This window comes from Patiria miniata, unplaced genomic scaffold (assembly GCF_015706575.1).
Source record: "Patiria miniata isolate m_02_andy unplaced genomic scaffold, ASM1570657v1 HiC_scaffold_26, whole genome shotgun sequence".
Lineage (NCBI taxonomy): Eukaryota > Metazoa > Echinodermata > Asteroidea > Valvatida > Asterinidae > Patiria > Patiria miniata.
Window position 1 is genome coordinate 9,471,280 of NW_024037065.1, and position 22,215 is coordinate 9,493,494.

The 22,215-nt window shown below is 42.0% G+C and overlaps 1 protein-coding gene across 1 annotated transcript; it reads right to left on the reverse strand.

The window, feature by feature from the left end:
- Nucleotide 1: 1 nt before the first annotated feature.
- LOC119734123 (myotubularin-related protein 2-like) lies at nt 2-20,059 on the reverse strand. The gene is made up of 16 exons (XM_038207479.1): nt 19,710-20,059; nt 14,276-14,345; nt 12,889-12,983; nt 11,710-11,820; nt 10,802-10,903; nt 10,258-10,341; nt 9,271-9,345; nt 9,014-9,088; nt 8,091-8,279; nt 7,706-7,797; nt 6,507-6,600; nt 5,547-5,753; nt 4,971-5,063; nt 4,199-4,312; nt 2,737-2,916; nt 2-1,892 (listed from the first exon to the last, which is right to left on the reverse strand). The coding sequence occupies exons 1-16, from the start codon at nt 19,938-19,940 to the stop codon at nt 1,725-1,727; spliced, it is 1,980 nt and encodes a 659-aa protein (XP_038063407.1). The 5' UTR covers nt 19,941-20,059; the 3' UTR covers nt 2-1,724.
- Nucleotides 20,060-22,215: the final 2,156 nt, after the last annotated feature.

A 22,215-nucleotide genomic window follows, 5' to 3' on the forward strand; every position in this document is an offset into this window, starting at 1 on the left:
GTTTTGGCTTCTGTTTTATTTACACGATCAACACGTTGACTGAAAGTCATATTTGATACATTTTTTATGAATAATTTAGAAGAGATGTTTAAATCAAACACTAATGTTGCTGCCCTGACTAACATACACTGATTATAAATACACTGGCCCAATCTACAATTGCTAAAAGACTATATCAAGTAACTACTCCAATAGGAAAAAACTTGTTGCGGACGAACATATATAGTTTCACGAAGTATAAAACATGATGAGTACAATAAATATCTACATTTTCGGTTCATTACAAATAGTTTTTACCCATTTAATATTACTTGTGGGGTAAAATCATATACCTCATCCCATGTTATAAGGCTATGGTAATTGTCGCATGTCAATTACTCGTTCCAATGCACGGCGCGGCCGCACAGCAAAAATAGAAGTTCCATCCACGGTAAATATTTCCAATGATAAGGATATTTAGTTGGGCGTTGTATAAAACAAATATTGAATGTTTCACATTCATGCTATGAAAAGAACAATTTCATGAGGTGACGAATGGACTCTTCCACTAGGCTTCACCTCGTGGAATGGAACATTCCATCTGTCACCTCATGAAATTCTTCTCACCATCGCCCTCATAAACAGTCATTATTTGTATAGTATCAAAAAAGCTGTTTTTGTTGGTTGATGAATCAGCGCTGATTCAAATTTGCTTGCAGATGATAAAGGCAGTCCAACCTAAAATTCAAACGACTTCAGCTCCTGAGCGCAGTTCCACATAATTGGTATTGGCTCCGGACTTGGATCTGAAACTTGTTAAATAATAAATACACAGAATGATACGCGGCATTTTACAAACACTGCTGTGGAAATTACTCATAAAAAAAACATGCAACAGGCAAGGTAAAAATTAGCACAGAGATTTTGAGTATATACAAATTGATGAGTAGTACTACTCGCTGAAGCTCATCAAGACTCATCGCGACTCGTCATCAGGATTCATGTTGTATTATAAAATGTCAGGACTCGACCTCTGGGCTTCAGTCACTTCGCAAACAATTCTGAACTCTTCAGAACTCATTGAGCTCATCTGAAACTCGATTGGAGTCCTGGGATTTCTAAGGTTTTGTGACTACAGGCATTTCTAGACAGTTTTGTGTATAAAGGACGTGTTGTCAACATCACAAAGGGAAGATAATGGGCAGAATCATAACCAGAATTATTTTCACATTTTTGAATAGTGTATGAGTTGATGTACTGAATGATGTCTATCCGGTTCGTTAGTGTGACGTCACCTCCAGCACTTTCTGCACGATTGGAACCGGAAGTTAACGCAGCTCGAGCGTTTGTAGCCAATGAGCGCTAGTAATCCATGGTGGGCGCGCGTGTATGACGTTTTTACTAACGAACCGGATTGACGTGATGGACTCGACTCCAACACTTTCTCAAAACACACTTCTCCCCCAATGGTGACCCCTAAGGTCTTGAGTCTGCCATAACCTCTCGGGATTTTGATGAACACGACGTTCAAGACCATTGAAGCTCCAAGCATTAGTGAGACTGGCTATCCAGTAGTAGGATTCAGGACTGGATGACTTGTGTTTGACTGGTGACTGACTTGACAATAAAGCCACTTCCAAAAACAAAACACCACTTCCAAACACTCCTCCACTTCTGTTTACACCAGTGATTGTTCCTCATCCATAGAGATTTGGTAAACATGACGTATGAGACCGTTTCAAGCATTAAGCGTTGATGGGACTGGCTACCCTGGGCGGTGAGGAGGTGCCGCCCACTTGACCCGATTGCACTCCCAGATCCCTGGCCTCGATCTCCTTCTGTAGCTCCTCGACTTGCTTCTGAAGGAAGGAGCGTAGCTCGATCAGGTCACGGTTCCTCTGGTTGATTGGCTCCTGGAAAATAAGCGAAGGGAAGAACATGGGTTTTTAGGATGGCTGATGTTTAGAGAGTCTTGAGTTTAAGAAAACTGCTAGATCAGGGCCCAATTTCACAGCACTGCTAAGCACAAAAATTTGCTAAGCACAAAAAAGTCTGACTTATAAAAGCAGGTTAGCAGCCAAAACTCCATGTGATTTTCATGCTAAGCAAACAACAGCTGAATACTAATCACTAGCAATTTACATCACGTGGAGTTTTGGCTGGTAACCTGCTTTTTATAAGCCAGACTTTTTTTGTGCTAAGCAAATTTTTGTGCTTAGCAGCGCCGTGAAATTGGCCCCAGCTGGCTGAATAGCTCTTGAAAAATGAGCAGAGCAAAAGAAAGTTGGCCTCTGGGATTGTTTGGTTTTTTTTGGCGGAGTTTTTAGGATTCTGATCTTAAGACAAATGTTCAATTAGGTCAAGATTTCTCTGGTTGATTGAAAAAGAATTAATTGAATCTGTGACCTTGATTCTTAACCGGTAGACTTTGGCAAAGGTTGTTCAGACTTATGTGCTGTTTTTGCAAAGTGAAACTGACTAGGTGCATTGAAATAAGTTTTAAAGGTTGAACAAATGAATTGACTGGAGCAGGGTTTGAATCTTAGACCTCCGGATTGCCGTTCCGATGCTCTACCAGCTGAGCTACCCAGTCCTATGTTGGCAGTTCCCCAAAACGGAAAAATGAAAGTTGTCAAATCTATGTACTGTTGGAATACTGAAATGGCCTTCTCTTTGGCCAGGCCATCTACTCAACAAAATAGTTGACTTTGAAATTTTGGCCTGGTTAACCTTTGACATTTGACCTTTTTGACCTACCTGAGGTCTCATCCTGGGGTTCCAGCGGATGTAGTAGCCCGTCCAGAGCTCAATGCGCCTCATGCTGGCTACAGGGAACAGCACGTGCTGGTGATGGTAGGCAGCGTACATGGGATTGCTGAACTCCTCCTTGCTGCTGTTGATGTAGGACCACAGGGAGATGGTCTTGGTCTTCACTTGCTGCAAAAGGAGGGACGCAGGGACAAGAAGGCAATGCTTAATTTGAACTATTCAAGACATGCCCTAACAACTTGTGAAGAGCTCAGGGGTCCAAGATCTAGCCTTGGGTCACCCTGTGCTAGAATGAAAAAGAATCAATTCCAAACTCATGACTGATATTGTTAGAGGATTGGACTCTTATAAAGAGCGACCATTGACCTCTTAAGAGTTGATTCCAGGCAGATGCTGGCAATTCTGATGTTTGGCCAACTCCAAAATGAGATCAACGATCGAGGCACTTATGGAAATTCTACAGAGCTTTTTATAGTATAATAATAATAATCGGCATTTAAGAACGCTCTTTTTAGTAAACTAAATCACAGCGCTTACAGTATTATTATTACCCCTGATCATTGGGCCAATTAACATTCCAATTACCATCTCAGCTCCCAGGGGAGTATACAGCTCGATGCTGCCTGTTAGGTGCAAGCAAGCTTATTCAATCACAATAACCATCTCTGCCCTCACAGGTACCCATTTATTCCTGGGTGGATAGAAGCAATGAGTGACAAAGTGCCTTGCTCAAGGGCACATGCACCATGACCCCGGGCTGGACTCGAACCCACAACCCGCAGCTTTACCCACAGACCACGAATCCAGTGCCCTTAACCACGAGGCCACAGCACTCCACAATCCCCTTTAACAATCATTCCTCATAGTATGAGGCACACTGCACAGAAAGCTGATCTGTTTTGTTGCATAAAAAGTGAACACTTCAATAGCCCTAACAGTCCTGAATCCTCCAATTTCAATATGATTTTGCACACCCCCTAGGGAGTTAGGGTTAAAAGATTGTAATGATATTCACCCACGCTCTACTCATCTGAGGAATATTTCCTGGATTCTCAAATCAACATAATCGTAGACGGATCTACACATTTTTCAACCACTCTCCCGAATCTAATGATACAAAGTGAAATCACTCAATCAAACAACAATAGGCTATTTGTTCACCTCTCAGACCAACGAAATCCATTCAAAACTTTCCCACTATTGGATTATTATTGGATAAAGCACAATACACGACACTACAATTTATTGCGCATTTGAAGATCATGCAAATCCCACTGAGCTGAGATTAGATTAACCCACGGGATTATATAGGCACAGCATTCGGATCAAAAGATGAGCGCTCCCCCACCCTCCCTGTCTGGACTTGAGCCTAGGCCGACACAGGTGAATGGTGAGATGTGGCCAATCAGGGATCAGCATTAGCTCATGAATATGCATATAGCGTACTTACTTCCTTGACGCGATCCTTCATGCAGTTGTAGAGGAACGTGCCAAACAGGCAGCTGTACAGATGGTCCAAGATGGTGATGAGGAAATGCTCGTTGAACTCAAACGCATTGGGAAACTAATGAAAGAAAAATGAACATCACAGTAATGTCATGCACAGGTTTTCTGGCCTCACATTTTGGCTTTGTAGATTTAGGAGTTGTCCTCATGAACTAAATAGCTCTACGCTCTGTGATTTCAAATGCGTTTTATTTTACAGACTATTCAGAAAATACTGAGCTGTTCAGGACCAGCTTTCACAGCCCTTGTATTTTTGGCAAAACTAGAGCCGACTTGGAAAGAATGTAGTATCCAGACGCCACTTTAGCGGCTGTGTACAAAGTCTACGGAGAGTCAAGAAAATTTTGTTTTCCTAACAAAATCGGAAATGTTTCTCAGTCCCAGATTCATGTCATGTGAGATGATGTATGAACAAAAATGGCGTCAAGTTGCAACATTCTTTCCGCTAAATTCATAAAACTTATTAGAGTAAAAAAGAACTTTCAAGAAAATACGTCACTAGGCAAATTGTCATTTTGTTTATAATTGCTACTGACTAGTTTCTGATGATTTTTGGCTTATTCGACTTGGCACGTTAATTTTCTATGCAGTATTGTCTTATGGTAACCATAATTGTCTCACAAAACAATTTTTTAAAAATCAAATCATTCCCAATATCATTAGGAGGATACCTCATCAATGAGGAGAGCTATTTTACTAAATGAGGCAAAACTTACTTGTACTGTAATCTGCCAGACGCAATCCATGAATTGTGCGAAGATGGGGGAGCGATCTGCATCGGCGTGATTCTTATCTCCATGACCATGGCGCTAAAAAAAATTAGAGCAAACGGAAAGACATTTTTTTAAGGAGCCATTACTCAAATTTTACCTTATAATGTATACAGAAGAACACCACTATAATGAACGCAATGGGGTCCATAAAGAGTGTTTACTATAGTGGTCGTTCGTTATAGCAATTGTGCATTATAATAGAATTCAATATTTTGGGAAACAAAGGGGATGTTCATTATAGCCAAATGTTTGTTATAGTGATGTTCGTTATAGCGGTGTTTCACTGTAGCTGTGAAAATATTTTTGCCTCTGCATAGTAGGAAAATAACTGAAGACACTTTCTGAATTCCTATTTACAATGTTCCATACGAATGAATGACAAAATTCTCATCTGATGACAGACAAACATGGAGCAAAACTCACATTCCCCAGCATATGAAATGAATTCTACAGACCAAAGTCCATAAGGTTTGAAATTCGAATATGTGACACAAACGCTAAATAAAAAGGGTGAGTTACCTGAGCAAATTTGTGGCCGACCTCGATCCACTCTTTCTCCACCAGCACCTCAAACCCCCTGATGGTTCTATAGAAAGGATCCAGCATCAGGAGGGCCAAGGCAGTCAGTTGGGAGGTCCTGTCCCAGCCGTCGCTGCAGTGGACCACGACGGACGTCTTCTGGCTCTCGATGCGATCGGCGATGCGCACCGCGCCAGCGAGAACCATCTGATTGGGTGAACCACAGACAGAGATACGATGAGTTCAAATCATATCAGATTTCTTGTATTCATCCTGTGGGAGCCGACTCATGGAACTGCCAGGAGGGGGTGGAGACGAGCCACGTACATCGACATGATGCAGCGGGATGTTGGTTTCAGTGACACAGGGGAGCTGAGGACCCTAATGCTGGATAGGGGGAGGGCGGCGGCCAAGTACCGAGTTGGTGTAGGTTAGGCTGACCCTCGCATCGCATCGCATCTTATATTCACATGAGGTATTAAACAGACCTACTTTCAGGAGTACGGGTGCTCATTGCTTCAAGTCTCCAACTTGAAGGGTTTTTTTTCTCAAAAGCTTTTGGACCGCAGTATTAAGTAGTGCTCGTAACATTAAGTCAATGAAATAGAAAATGAACATTCAAATCATTGTGATTTTACCACGACCTAAAAAAAAGAGACTTTTATTATAAGTTGTGACCATGGAGTGAAACTTTAAGCTCCATTTCACCACTTGTGAACATGTATACGGCACGGAGTACACAAGACAACTTTCCATCTAAATGTTCCTAAACACAGAGCACATTAGCAGAGAAATGCCCTCCTTAACAGTTGATGTTTTTTATCAACAGCAATCGAATGTGCATCATTGCCCTCTCTTTTCATCATTGAGGGGGGGGGGTAGTTGTACAAGCCCACAGGGCCCCGCAACAACCCCAAAAAATTCAAAATGAATTATTATTGAAGAAATATGGTGCTTTACCTTGATGTGTTCCAGCCAGTGAGTTGCTTCCAAGTTGGATAACCAGTGGTGATCGTCTATGCTGGGATAACAGATGTCCTTCAGTTTACGCAAACTAGGGGGACACGATGAGATCAGATATTAAAATGACTGAGTTAAATGCATATTAGGCCATCAGCCTCGGTCCAAAATTTTGGCCACCGGTATCAAATGAGAGGAATAATCATCATAGCGATTTTTGGCAAGGCATACACATCCAGAGTTGGAAAATATGGGATAGCATTGCAGCGGTGGCAGCTTTTTGGGTGTTATCACCCTTTTTTTCAAAATGTCCATGAAGATGCTTGTTACCACTCTAGGGGTGGTATACCTTGCGCATGCGCACTATAATCATTTATGCCTTGATTTGATTGTGGCCAAACCCCAAGCTGATGGCCTACACAGGGTGAGTAAAAAAAACGAAACCCAAATGTTGGGACCATTGTTTTAGTGAAGTTCTGCATGTAGTACTTTCAAAATCTAGGATATGAAAGTCCAATTCATAAGCTTTCTTTTAGTACAAGAATCGTTCAAATCACTCATGTTCTTTTCAAGTTACGAAATTTTAATCACAACCACCGTTTTAAGGTTCTGTCCACAGATCGCAAAAAAGTTCAGTGTTCTTTCAGCAAAACAAAAACAAATCACATAGGGATGTGAGTGAATTGTTTTCGTTTTGCTGAAAGAGCGTACACCTTTTTTGTGATCCGTGGACAGAACCTTAAAACGGTGGTTGTGTATAAAATTCTGTAACTTAAAAAGTACATGAGTGATTTGAACGATTCTTGTACTAAAAGAAAGTTCATGAATTGGGCTTTCATATACTAGATTTTGAAAGTGCTACATGCAGAACTTCAATAAAACAATAGTCCCAACATTTGGGTTTCGTTTTTTTACTCACCCTGTATAGGCTTTGTATGGTGAATACATTATGGGCTAAGCTTGTGGATAAACCATGTGATGTGACTGAACACTTGAAGAGAAATTGTTTTGAGAAGATCCAAGGTGTTAACCCATAGCTTCAGTCCGTATGTTCCTGTGTATTACAGCATACTTTTTCATTTCTGTTGCCTTTCTGTTCTTGACTTTTAAACATGGTACGTGAAGCTTTTTACTGGAATTCAGACATTCTGTGATGAGCTTTATCAAAGCTTTACCAATTTTTTGCCCATTTTCTTTACCTCTCTCTCATGACGTGGATGTTGTGGATGTCTAAGAAAATGACTTCAGCATTCTGATACGTATCTTCGTTTTCATAACCGCCTCCTTTGGCCTGAAGAAACGAAAAGACAAAACCATCTTAAAAACAAACTTGGGCAAATTTTCAAAGAATAAAAAAATAAGCCACAAGATAATAAGACTGAGGACTTGTAAGGACTTGTCATGGACTTGTGATGGATGTATGAGGACTTGTGAGGACTTGTGATGGACTTGTTATAGACTTGTAAAGACTTGTGATAAACTCAACTACAACACTGTTGTACACCAAAGAATATACAGTACTTGAACAGTTACAACTAACACCTACATGTAGTGTTAACTACATAAATCTACATCATAGTCTACCTTGTTGGCGACAGCATTGACGCTAGGCCTGGCGTCCATGATGACCAGTTTGTGGGACTGCGCGTTGGCATCCAGCAGCATCTGGATGTACTTCTCGTCTTCTTTGCTTCGTCGGCCGCCGACGCCTACCAGGGGCTGGCTGCACCGTGTGATGGTGGCGTGGCTCTGGGGGTGAATCCACGATAGTATCTAACCCAAAAGAAGAAAGTAAATTGCAAGTAATGATAATAATGAATATCTGGTATCCTTAAGATGTTACTCTCAGGGTGCAGACAAACACAAATCAAATATAACTCAAAGTAATCAAATAACAAACTACTGTAGCAATACTGAAAAAAGTGAGTGTGGCGACTGGATTTGAAATCAGATGCCAATTCAAAGGAATATCGCAAATGAAAAGTTGGAAAACCGATCACCACCCCAGGAATTGTGAGTGGGAGGGACAATAAGCAGAGGAGAATTGGAAAATATCTGGCGCCTGGAGGAATAACAAGCTGGTGTGGTATATGGGTAGTGGAGATATACAGGGAATGAAAAACAGCAATATCTTGTACTTTTAAAGTGTACAGAAATCCGATGAGGCTTCTAGTGTAAACTGTCTCGCCAACGAGTACAAGTTGACAAAGTAAAGTGAGAATTCAATTATGACGACTCAAGACTTGCTGCAGGAGCTGTTCAGTCCACAAATAGCCAGAAAAGTTCAAGAATAATGTGTCACGTTAGGCTCCTGCACAGTGGTGAACTTTGTGGAGTATTCAGGGGAATATGAAGGATTCAGAAAAAAAATATGCCATAACATGATGGTAGGGATATCATTAAGAAATGCATAACTATTTTGCTCATACAAATTCATGGAGCATGTAAATATGGAGCAGAAAGTCTGGTTTCTGTACTTCAACCAAAGCTAAAGGTTATTTACTTACAGGGATTCTGTTTTTACTCCTGAAAGCGGCTACCTGTCTGAGTAGCTCATCATCTGCTGCTGCTGGTACTGCAAACTAAATAATTGGCCAAAAAAAAAACCACTCTTCAGCTGAACAACAAATTGTCCAATGTATTCATTTATAATCAGGGATTGCACTATCAGGGGAAAGTTTAAAGATTGGAATTTAAGGTCGGATGAGTTGGGATATGTGAACTGCCACTCACTGTTCAAGATATTCTTAATAAATGTACTTACCACAGCAGCGTAGGTATCGCAGAACTGATGCCCCTCGTTGATCTTGCTGATACGCCAACTCTCGTTGGGCACACCCTGTCAGAGAACACAATATGTCAGGCATTTATTCATCTTTGTGGGTCATTCCTTATGAACATTTTATAACAAACACACATCTATGTAACACACGACATTGTTTTGGTCACACAGTGTACGTCTGTGAGTGACCACAAGAGGGCCCTATTTCCCTTAAACATTGTCAAATAGCCCAGGCATGCACTAACAAGTAACATTGGATAGTGACCTAATTGCTATTCAATATCTGTATGGATGAATCCGGGCACGTGATCCCTAAACACTCAAGAGGCCCCCTTCAATGGAGGAACCATTGTGCAAGCTATTGTACAAAGCAACTGCCCTGTGATGGATTATCTGAACAATAGCAAGCACAATGCTTTCGCCATTGAAAGGGGCCTTCGTGGCAGAAGTGATAGGGTGCTTCGATTGGTCTATGCTAGCCAGAGATGAAGGCCAAACTCAAGCAAATATGAGGACATTGCGACACGCATATTAAGCCTATAACTCCCTAGGAAATTTTGCTAGGATGCAACCTCAATCCTGCAAAATCCTCCAACTGCCTCCATGTAAAAAATGCATTCAGCTTCAATACTGCAAAATCCTCATTTTTTTTTTTTTATAGTGGTCCTTGAAAGGGGTTACCACTGCCTCAATCCTGCAAAATCCTCCAGCGATCACTGTCAATATGTTCAGGCAGAGCCAGTGATATCCAGGAGAAGTGTGGAGGATTTCAAGTATAATCCAGGCCTAAATGTATGCACGGCTGAGCATAAACAACACAAGGATCAGCCCAAGACCTTGACACAGTGCATCCTCAAAAATCAGCCACACATTTTTGCCTTATAGCCTCAATCCAGCAAAATCCTCCATTTTGCAAAGATGATTTTGGAGGATTTGGGAAGGTTGGGGCTAAGGTGCCAGTGCAAGTACCTGTCTCTTCAACTCGCTCATGGGATCATATACAGCCCAGCCGTCTTCGCTGTGGAAATTCTTGTACTCAAAAGCAAACAGTGGCTGTAAAGATGAAAGAAAAGAAACGTCCGAAATTAATACAAGCGACTAAAAGTCACACGAAAAGTTTCCAGAACTTAGGCAAGAGTCAGTTGCTTCAGAGGGCTCTCACTGATCCAAGCGACCCAGTCTACAACAGGGTTCCGGGAAAGTCAGCGTCGCCACTGAAGTAGGCAAAAGATTGCATAGCGCCGCGCGGAGTAGGTAGTAGGCAAAATGTTCAAAACAATCGTATACAGCACAGATAGTGACCATTTATGCCATTTGATAAAGAATTTGCAGTTATTTTACCTGAAACTAAGCCCTACTCTCTAGTTTACAATTCACAACTTGGTTGCTTACCAAATGCTTGCCTACTGCAATGGTGGCCGATCATGGGGAAACCGGATGATCAGGTGGTACCTTGACGTCATAAGATGGGACCCCTATTCCTTAAGAAATACGGTGCAGTCAAATTTCTTACCAATTTGTTGGATGACGGGAAGGCAAAGGTCTGTAGCTTCTCGTAGACATTCCGCCTGGAGTGCTGCTCGTGCTTATGGGCGAACCTCAAGTTCCGCATGTCCTGCATTAAAAGTGAACAGATATCAACTCATTAACCCAAACAATATTACACAATCAGTGCCGAATGAAAACGCATTAAAAAAAAGCAGGGACTCCTATAGCACATCAAAGTACTCTCTTGACCTGAAGCAGGACCTTATTCATAGCACTGTATTTAAATTACAAGAGCGCTGCCTCGATATGTTCATATACTTCATTTACCTGGCTTTGGTTGCATTCTCCCCCAGCGCTTTGTATCCTCTGGCAAAAAGCGCTATATAAATACAGTTATTATTATTATTATTATTATCTACTAAGTGATGCCTGCCATCCATGTTTGTGCACAAACCTATGGAGAACCTCAACATTTTGTACCGCTTTTGTACGGCTATTTGCATATCTAGGTTTGTATTCTATACGGGTGCACTATCGAAGCCAATACGCCCAAACCGAAATGCACGATCAATAAATGAGCGTTTCATTTTGCTCTGCGCAAACATGCAAAAGCGTGCACGTATCCGCTGCAGATGAATTTTGCTGTGACCTTTTTTTAACCATCATGACGCGCTTAAGTTGTTTGTGTATGCTGTACTTGTGCGTTGCATTTAGAGTACACTTTCCAAATTCACTCCATCTAATTTCATTATGTTCTACAAACATGCAAATGAATTCATAATGTCTGCGCCCAGGATGGCTTCAAAGTATCTCCAGCGCGTAAGACTCAGGAACTAGTGCTCTAGTAATTTGGTATAGCTCCATGACCTAACTCCAACCATACATGTAAATTATCTAAGAGGGCTTCCCAAATTGGAACCACTATGCACCAACCTTGCAGAAAATCTCTAGCCCGTAGGAGTTCTCCCCCCGGCTTGTTGCCCCGCCCACCTTCTCCACTCTGTAGATAGATCCCAGCGGTACATCCAGAATGAACGGTGGCTCCTGAGTAAAATAACAATGTGTACAATCGATTAAAGTAGATCTTTGCTTACGTCTCCCAGATGCAAAAAATTCCACCAATGACATAGTTATTGGTTGCACTAATGCAATACCTGCTGCAATATCAGATTCGAACCAGCCAGCCGACGCTTGCGAGCTCAATGGTCGAATGCTAAGATCTGTACCAGTAAGCGAAGGTCGTGGTTTCGAGTTCCACCCAAGTAAGATAATGATTTTTTTTTTCTTTGTAAGCCCTCGGATAACACTACTGGTATAAACATAAAAGTGTTTATGAAAATCATGTTGGTGAAGGGCAAAACCCAATTATTGAAATTACCATACATACAAATAAATGGAAAACAGTCAATGCTTAGTTGGAACCAAACGTTATCTGAATAAGTCAGGTATTAAAGAGGTTTGGTTATGATTTCAAAAGTTACAATCTAAAAAAAAAGTCAATACACATATTTTTCCTTATTTCGCCAAAAACAAATATTTTCAAATGTGAAGTTCACACGAATATGAAAATACTTCCAGCTTGCGGAGAGTTGATAAAATACATTCACATATTCCAACATGTCCAAGAACATAATACCTATTAATTGAACCAATTTAAATGATTTGAAAAAAATAATTTTTGAAGTTAAATATACACACAGTGTGTATTAAAATGTACTATTGTAAAAGCTCATTTCATTTATACTCTCGGTACATAATAAAAGCAAATAACACTGTTTGTTCTGAATGAATGAGCCAAACAAAAAACTGGTATTTAAACAATAACAGCCAAAATTATATTTGAGTTATACATATTTATTTATTTGATGTATACTGTATTGAAATATTTTACCTGAATCTCATGAAATTTACCTGTCATTTTTCAATGTATTTTTATAGTAATTTTTTAATGATAGCCCATTGAAAAATCATCCCCGAGTTGACATGGCTACCATCTATAAATAAACTTATTATTATTACTATACAAACCAAAAAAGTAGCAGTCTTGATGGCATAATACAAAAATTCCAAAATCAAAAGAACTAACTGCTAGAGCACAAAAACCAAACTCACCCTCTCAACTCCTTTGAAATATAACTTGTAGTTGGTGATATAGAGCGTGCCCCTGACCGGCCCGGTGAATGGGCATAAATAAGTCACATCCTTCGCTGTAAACAAGGGAAATCGAAATGCGTACCGAGGGATAAGACACCTTGAGCGTTGGGTGCTTGTTGCTTAAAAAGGGGAGGTGAGCCAAAATTTGTTTTGTTTGTTCGTTTGGTGGGGGGTGGAGGGGGGTTTATTCTTGAAAAAGACACTCCAGCATGTAATTCACATGCACACCTTCAATTTCAATTGTGTGCTTACGGGCCCCTCTTTCACTTGAGTCCATAAAGTGTTTTTATCATCCCAAAATGAATTTTTAATTTTAACGACTCTATTGTTTTGTAATTTTTCTTACAGGTATAGTCCTAACTCTAGCGGGATGCGGATTCTACCGTTTAGCTGGAGCAACTGATGCAGATACAGATACAGATACAGTCCATCATTTGTAATTTATGCATTTTGTTCGGTTGAAGCAACAATAGTGCTCAAAATCTGAAGAAAGGTGCTGAACAGCTAACCTGATGAAGTTTCAGCTCAGCTTCAGCTGTATATTTCGAGAAAAACAACACTCTAGGATCTGGATTTCAAATCAAAAGTTGCTGAATCATGTTTTGAATTGGGCCAGAATTCAGCGCCCGAGACACGTTCTCACTGTGCCGATTGCAGCTACGCGATGTCGCGCACCGATCTGACAAATTATAGCAACCGCGCGCGCGTGTGCGTCATGCCAATGCTTGCGGGCACTTCGCCTATTGAAAAAAACGAAATACTAACGGAAATTTCCAACAGTGCTTCTTAAGACGTACCGTTGGAAAGGCCTTCTTTTGTTGATTTTTCAACAATAAATACGCCAGTTATTTTTTGGATAGCTGCAAATGATGGACTCTGGCTTTAAGCATTTTTCAGATCACTGCTCTCATGCAGTGCATCACACTGATTGCAATCTTTAGTTCTGTGTTTTCCTAAAACATTCAAAACCCTGCCCTCTATCCACATAAAAAACCCTGTTGTTTTTAAACATAATGCAAATTAGTTGGGTGACTTCCAATAACTTAATTTCGTTCTCTTATAGGAACAGGGCCCTGTAACTACAAAATCGCCAATGTTCTATGAGTTCCCACACTCATAACCAAAAGTCTTTTTGAATAGAAGTTTCAGTTCAAAGCCGTACGGCTGTGACAGATTTTGTTTCATTTTGTTTTGTTCAATTCTATTACTGATGTAATTCTCTCCGTTTCCTACTGTCACTCATGAATGCGTAATGTCTGTTCAGTACATTTTGCTCAAAGCAGTCACAAAATGACACCTGGTGTGGAGCTTGCATTTAAGAAACAAAAAACGGTAAGCTACATACCTGCTTCTTCGCTTTTCTCCCCAAGCAGAAGCGGTAAATCCTCGGACTGTACTGGCTTGCCCCCGGATGACTGCAAGAAACAATATGGTCAATATTTGATTAAAAAAATGGATTTATAGTGACACTGAATTGACACAGAACGGAATTCGCAACTCGATGACACATTTCTTACTTCGCAAATGGAGCAGCGCCCGTCCATCCACACCAGATCATGCAGCCCTATGTGTAGGGCAAGCGGTTCCAGCCTGTCCTCGCATTCATCCGCCTCCTCCGAGCAACTCGGCCCGGCGTTAGCGCAGCGATCCATGCCGTTCATCGCTCACTTTAAACCAGTTTGCGTAAAAATTCCTCCCAACAGCAGAATTGTACGATCGTATAATTCAACCACCTAGTGGAGCAGAATCTGTGCACACATGAGGTTTTCAACACTTCCTCATGAAGTACGGTGGGTAGTGTAGAAAGTCCGTCTCAAGCTTTCTTGTGTTTGCAACAAGAGGATCCAAGCATCTTTTCACAAATCTCAAATGCTCACATTATGCTGGATTGCTCAGAGGGGGAAAAATTCATTGTTGAATTTTATAGAAGATTTCTCACATGAAAATGATTTTGGCTTAAACTTGTATGTCTTTCTGGACACGCAAGCAGATATTGGAGAGAAAAATATATAAGAAATCTCCACAAGCTTCTTTGCTGAGTTTCAAATCGGTCCAAGACTCGACAGAAGGAGATGCTGACCACAATGCTTCTTGCTTCAACTGTTCCGGTCAGAGATGGAGGCTCAACTATATATGTACATGTTTGCGAGGAATTTTGAGAGAGCAATCCCCACTTTAGATGACACAAGTTGCTTGCTGGACTCAGATTCCAACACAATTCAATCAGCATCAGTGATGACCTTGGCAATAACAGTTCAAAGTAGGCTGCAAGAATGCTGCGAAAATTGGCAACTTAAAATTGTATCATCCAGTCTCTAAAACTTTCCAAAACAGATCTTGCCCAATCAATTAAAAAATAAAATGAACAGCAACACAGCTCCACTTTTATATATAAAAAAAAAAAGTACGCCGGTTGTCATCCAAGCTGCAATTTTACATAGTCGTGGATAACAGAACAACACGAGCACGAAACCTACAGTCAAGCCGGTAGGTACATGTGCAGGTCTGTTTGCCGGCTGATGCCCACTCCCTGCCTCGTGAATCAGATATGAGCCAGGAATAGACGCGACGATTGCCGGGATGATGGGGCGAGGGCCTATCAGACTACCGGGCTAATTAACAGAGGAAGCAATTTCCAAAAAGGCAAGCCCGGCCCCCTGGAAGGAGGGAAGCCACTTGTCGTAAACAGGGGCTGGGCCGTTAACAGATTTCTCCCTTGTTAGAATGTTTTCTCTGAGGGCATGTTTTTGAAGGATTCTTCATGGCTGTTTTAAGTCTGTAAGTTTTGATAGCTGAGCAATGATAATGCCCGACTGGGGAGTGAGAAAAAGGGGGAAAAAACAGGATGGAATTCCAGAGGCTATCCAAGGTGGGAAAACAAGATGCAGGCCTGCATGGCTGTCCAAGCCTTGTATGTTTTCATAACATGATCAACAAGTACCGGACTTCGGAGTCAGCATAGAAGAAAAAAAACAGGACAGAATTCTAGAGGGTTTCCCAACTCACCATTGGGGGACACAAGTTGCAGGTTCATTTGTCGGTTCAATTGAACAACTCCGCACGAAGCCAATGTTTGTTAATTCATATGAGGTTTGTAACTTTTTTTCTTTTTATTTTGTCATCCTGTGCCTCAGACCTGGTGTGTTGGCTCCCTGAATTTATTTAAACCCTTAAGCAGTACACAATAGCCCACACATGGGTGTAGGCCTATGGGCTCCGTGCACAAGTACCCCATCAATGGCCAGAAAAGGAGAGTTGAGGGGGGCCTATAGACTGGTTCCCGATCCATCCACTACGTGTTTTGAATGTATCCAAGGTTATTGGAGGCGGGGATTAGTCTCGGAGCCCTTGCAAGTTGAATTCGAACGTATTCGCGCGCCGACAACGCCTGATGCTCACGCAAAGACGCGGTGGCTATAACTTTTGCACATTCAGGAAGTCGTGCATACTTCGTGCGCGAACCAATACAGTAAAGCACGCGCATGCTGTGTGTCCCGTCCACGGAGCTCTCAAAAGGGGTAAGAACGCGCCTTCTTTTGTTGGCACACAGAGCACATAATAGACACCACTCCAGTGTGTTGAACGAAGTCCAGTACTATCACTTCCCCCTACCCCTCAGCCCCTCCCCCTCAGCCCCCTCCTCTCCCCCCCCCCCAAGTTGTAAACAAGACAAGGAAAGCTTAGTCAAATTGGTCCCAGAGTGCACACAATTTTATTCAGTTGATTCGGAAGGGATATCCACAGGAAGTCTTTTCATGTACATGTGTTGGAATCAGCCTATTCATTGACATTAGGGTAATCCTATATGATAGCACTGCCCGGCTCTCAAGTGGCATTCAGTGAGCCAGTCAGTGGGACAGGTACGGTGCAAAGATGACGCTAGGCTGGCACTCTGGAACCAGCAAAAATACGTCCTGGACTTTTAAGGTACTTTGTAGGACAGTGCCCATATTATCCGCTCTCAAGTGCACTTACATATGTACATAAGCCCACAACATCCGCACAAAACAACGTACATGTACATGTATCAGGCATGCAACTTGGACATGTTGGAAGAAGCAAAAAACGAGGAAACTCCAATCTTTACAAGACTTTGTACAGTGTTTTTCTATTTTCAATGGTATAAGTGTGAAGTGAAAAACGAGGAAATCAGCTGATCCGAGGAAAAGTTGCATGTCTGATGTATACGTGTGTAGCATGTAATAAAGTTTCACAGCACTTATCTTTCAGGTCAGAGCTAGTGCGCACATGTGATACACTGTTCCAGAAATTGCCCAGCCCATGGAGCCTACTGCCGGTGGGAAACGACCTGCTTTGCTCCAAACAGGAAATTGAATTTACCGTCCAATTTCACTTGAAACTTGTGTTTTCCACTCTGGGAGTGAACTTCCCCCAGTTTTGTCCAGGATTGAACATGATGTACTAACTGCAATAATAACATTCAGGGACAAGTCTAGGACTAATTTTTTTTTTGGGGGGGGGTGGGGGTGGGGAGGGGGAGTACACTTTTAATGCTTCACTCTTAGCGAATAAAATGAGGTCCCAGAATGTTTAAATTGGCCATGCTTTAACACACGAGGGCGCTATCCAGGTGGGACAGCTTACAAATTGTATTTTTTGTTCTACATGTACTTCTGACTGTAACAAATGTGACTAACATAAATCATCAATTTGGAGACGAGGGGGCAGGGGGTGCGCTTGGCGAAAAGTTCCAGTCATTTGATACTTTTTTTTCATGGAACCAATTCTCATATCACATGTCAACAATTTTACGAGTGCCCTTCAGGTGCTTGGAAAAGAAGGACAGAAATTCTTTGTCAACAATAACCAATAATTGGGAGTCAGGTTGGCGTAGCGGTACTTTCCTCGCCTTCCATCGTTGTGACCTGGGTTCGAATCCCACTTCGGCAGTCCCTACCTCATTTTGTGGGTTTTCCCACAATATTCTTCTGGGCTTTTCCTCCCACCTCTAAAACTGTAATTTCTTCTCACTGTCTCCTCTCTACAGGTTTCTTCAGGCTTGTGAACAACAGTGCACTGCCTAGGGCACTTTTGAGGATTCCTTGGTTTCATTACCAGAAATAAACGACAATAATGATAATAATAATCAATGTTTACTCACTTTTAAAACTGACATGACTGAAGAGCCATTTTTTAAAGTAAATCGTGAATTCTTTGGACGGGTTGTCAATCTACCGGGTATATAATGCGATTGAAGACTGCAATACTGCTGAACTAAAAAACATTAACTCTCGCAACCAAGATTGTATTTCTTAGGAGCCAAAAAAGTTACTCAAAGCCAAAACATTCTTTTCAAGTCCCAAATTCATAAAAAAAAACTCTCAGGTGTGGAAATTGATGGCATGCAGGCTTACTGTAGTAGCATATGTGTAGGATGAAAGGAGATCACGATTGGCACTTAATGGCACTGAACCCTGACCCAGAGTTCCTCACCTTCCAACTCTGTTGCCTGGGTTCGATTCCTGCCCTGGGCTGGGTTAGATTTTCAGTCCCTACCCGATTCCATGAGTTTTTCTGTGTGTTTTTTCTTCGTAGAATACCCTTCTGTGGTTTTTCTCCCATCTCGAAAACTGTTATATCTTGACTGCTTTCCTCTCGACAAACTTCTTCATATTTGTGCTCAGTGGCGTACCCAGGATTTGGGGGTTTTTTTTGGGGGGGGGGCTCCAAAATTTCTTGTTTACAAATTTTTTTTATTTTTTTTGAGGGGCGGCCTATTTTGACGTTGGTGGCACCACTCACACCCCTATTATACTACTCAAAAATAGGCCACATACATATCACCAAGGTCAAATTGTGGGACTAAAAAAAAAAAAATGAAAAAGCTCTTGGGGGGGGGGCTCAAGAATTTTCTCAACTCTTGTGGTATACAAAATTGTTTCCAAAGGAGCTGGTATCCATTTTACATATCTATACAATATGATAATACATGCATAGGCCTACAATTGAAATAAATTATTGCAAATATGTATGAATTAAAAAAAATAAAAATAAATAAATTTGTCCAAGTGACTTTGGACCAAACAAATAATTTATTTAAAACGCAGTGGCTAAATTGTTACAGCAGTCAACCATCATTTTCCCTGACCTAATGGTATTCAACGTCACCATTTTTGGCTGTTGGAACCAGACTATCAACTGAATGGTTCTCTGACTTTATTTCCCTTTTTAACAAAATCCTCCGAAGCCACCGATTACAAAGAAGAACATGAATAAAATCTACTTCAATAAAAGTAGGATTTGGTTAAAAAACCTTAAAAAAAGGAAACTATATAAAGAAAAAAAATTGAAATAAAAGTTGGCATAGTGTGAATTCAATCCCGGGACCTTCGGCATGCCATTGTGGTTGAGCATGATTTAACTGATCGTGCTACCAAAGCGCTCTGTTTGGAACTTGGAAGGACAGTTACAAATGTACATGTACAGACTCGCAACAGTGTTTATGCAATCATGGCAATGCTGTAACGATAGCAGTCGAAAGTCGTGTTACAGCTGCTTCAACGTAAGACACTACATTTATTTAAATATACCAGATTATTTATGTCAATTGTCATATATCAAGGAGGTAGGAAACATGCAAACATAAAATATAACGTTACATATCAAAAATATAGCATGAAAAATGTCAACATACGACCATGAGAATTGTTTTAAATTTTTTGTTATTACGTTTAAATATGTTGGGCAACAAACACATCCCAAATATCATCCCTCCAATTTTTTTCTAATAATTACGAAATGTCATTATCACAGCCTACCTTCGCTTCCTCTGGCTCACGATCGTGGCGGTCAGCCGGCGGTTCCGTGGAGGCGTTGTCGGTCGGTGATCCGCCCTGCTGCTGCTGCTGCGGCTGCGGCTGCGGCGGCGGCCGCGACACGACAGGAATGGCCAACGTTACGTTGTCTAAACTCGACCCGCTGGACTGGCGAACATGCTTGGACGGCTGCGGCGTCTCTTCCACTTCTTCTAGACTTCCATTGCTCTCCATTTTTGTGGGATTTCGTTGATATATCTTAAGTCATTTACAGGAAAAATTACTCTTTCAGTTTCACAACACGGAATTATAATTAAACACCGCAGCCAAATCTGTCGAAGGCACGGTACAGTGCGCCCTCACTTGAAAAATTGGGGTCAGTAATAGCTAGCACGAGAGGGCGGGCTTGGCAAAACAAAAGTTTTTTGTTTTTAATTCACGTGCAGTGCCAATTACTGTGATTTAAAGGCTGTGAACGTGACAGTTTGCTAGACTTTCGGCAGCAAATGTTTCAATCGTAATTACAGGTCTTCGTTAGGATAAATTTTGGGCATACCAGATTTTCAAAATTGTGCCCCATTTTGTGAGCTGTGGGGTCGGAAAATGTGAGCCCCCCCCCCCATAAACTGAGTATACGATCCATGCGGTACAAGAAAGGTTTTTGCAAGGTTTTACAAATATTAAAGAGAAATTCAAGATAAAGGTGCCTCAAATTTAAGTTTGATAGGTGACTATAGGTCTTCGGGTTCTCAGTCGCATATCTACAAAGCATTATTGACTTCTTGCTTTCGTACGTTAAATAAAATGTAAAAAGTCTGATGTAAATGCTCAACCTTATCTATACTACAATTCAAGGAATCTCTGTCTGTCTGTCCGTCTGTCAGTCTGTCTGTCTGTCCGCCGATTATCTCCAGAACCGGGCGACGTATGAAGTTAAAAATCGGCGGGTTTTTTGCTCGGGACAGCAGAATGTGCAGTGTCGAGTTTGAAGTGGTTTGGACCAGCGGTTGTCGAAAAAGCTGCAAAAAAGCAGTATTTTCTGAGGCCCAGCGCGCCAGAATATAGCCTAGAGCCCGGCGCGCACTGATGTTCTTTTCAATTGTTTACGTCATGTTAAAGCAAGAGCGCGCGTGCTCAATATGACGCAAACAATGCAAAAAGGACGGGCACGCGCACGTGCATTGTAGGGCGATACCATTGTCCAGTATGGGTGAATAGCACTGCCTACCATATGTTTCCGTACGTGATGACTGCACGGGCACATGCATTTTGCAGTCGATTGAACCACTATTGTAGGCGGTGGATTGAGCAACCTTACTCACGTAGGTGAGTAGCTGCACGGGCCTATTGGTGAATATCAGTGCCGGGGCCCTGCAAAAATGACGGGCACATTGTAGGGCGATAGCACTGCACACCATGTCTTCGTGCGTACATATACGTGAGTGGCATGCACGGGCACATGCATTTTGTACTCAACTGAGCAACCATCACTGCACTGTATGTGCCGGGGGGGGGGGGTGACGACATTTTGTGAGTTTAACTTGCGAGTGTGCGTTCACACCATTGAATAATGTGCGTTATTTGCACGAGCTGCAGTTCTCAACTGCCCCTTCCGAACACGCACATTTTCGACTGGCCCTGCACTAGTCTATACTACAATTCAAGGAATCTCTGTCTGTCTGTCCGTCTGTCTGTCTGTCTGTCTGTCCGCCGATTATCTCCAGAACCGGGCGACGTATGAAGTTAAAAATCGGCGGGTTTTTTGCTCGGGACAGCAGAATGTGCAGTGTCGAGTTTGAAGTGGTTTGGACCAGCGGTTGTCGAAAAAGCTGCAAAAAAGCAGTATTTTCTGAGGCCCAGCGCGCCAGAATATAGCCTAGAGCCCGGCGCGCACTGATGTTCTTTTCAATTGTTTACGTCATGTTAAAGCAAGAGCGCGCGTGCTCAATATGACGCAAACAATGCAAAAAGGACGGGCACGCGCACGTGCATTGTAGGGCGATACCATTGTCCAGTATGGGTGAATAGCACTGCCTACCATATGTTTCCGTACGTGATGACTGCACGGGCACATGCATTTTGCAGTCGATTGAACCACTATTGTAGGCGGTGGATTGAGCAACCTTACTCACGTAGGTGAGTAGCTGCACGGGCCTATTGGTGAATATCAGTGCCGGGGCCCTGCAAAAATGACGGGCACATTGTAGGGCGATAGCACTGCACACCATGTCTTCGTGCGTACATATACGTGAGTGGCATGCACGGGCACATGCATTTTGTACTCAACTGAGCAACCATCACTGCACTGTATGTGCCGGGGGGGGGGGGGGTGACGACATTTTGTGAGTTTAACTTGCGAGTGTGCGTTCACACCATTGAATAATGTGCGTTGTTTGCACGAGCTGCAGTTCTCAACTGCCCCTTCCGAACACGCACATTTTCGACTGGCCCTGCACTAGTCTTACTATAATTCCAGGAATCTCTGTCTGTCTGTCTGTCCGTCGATTAT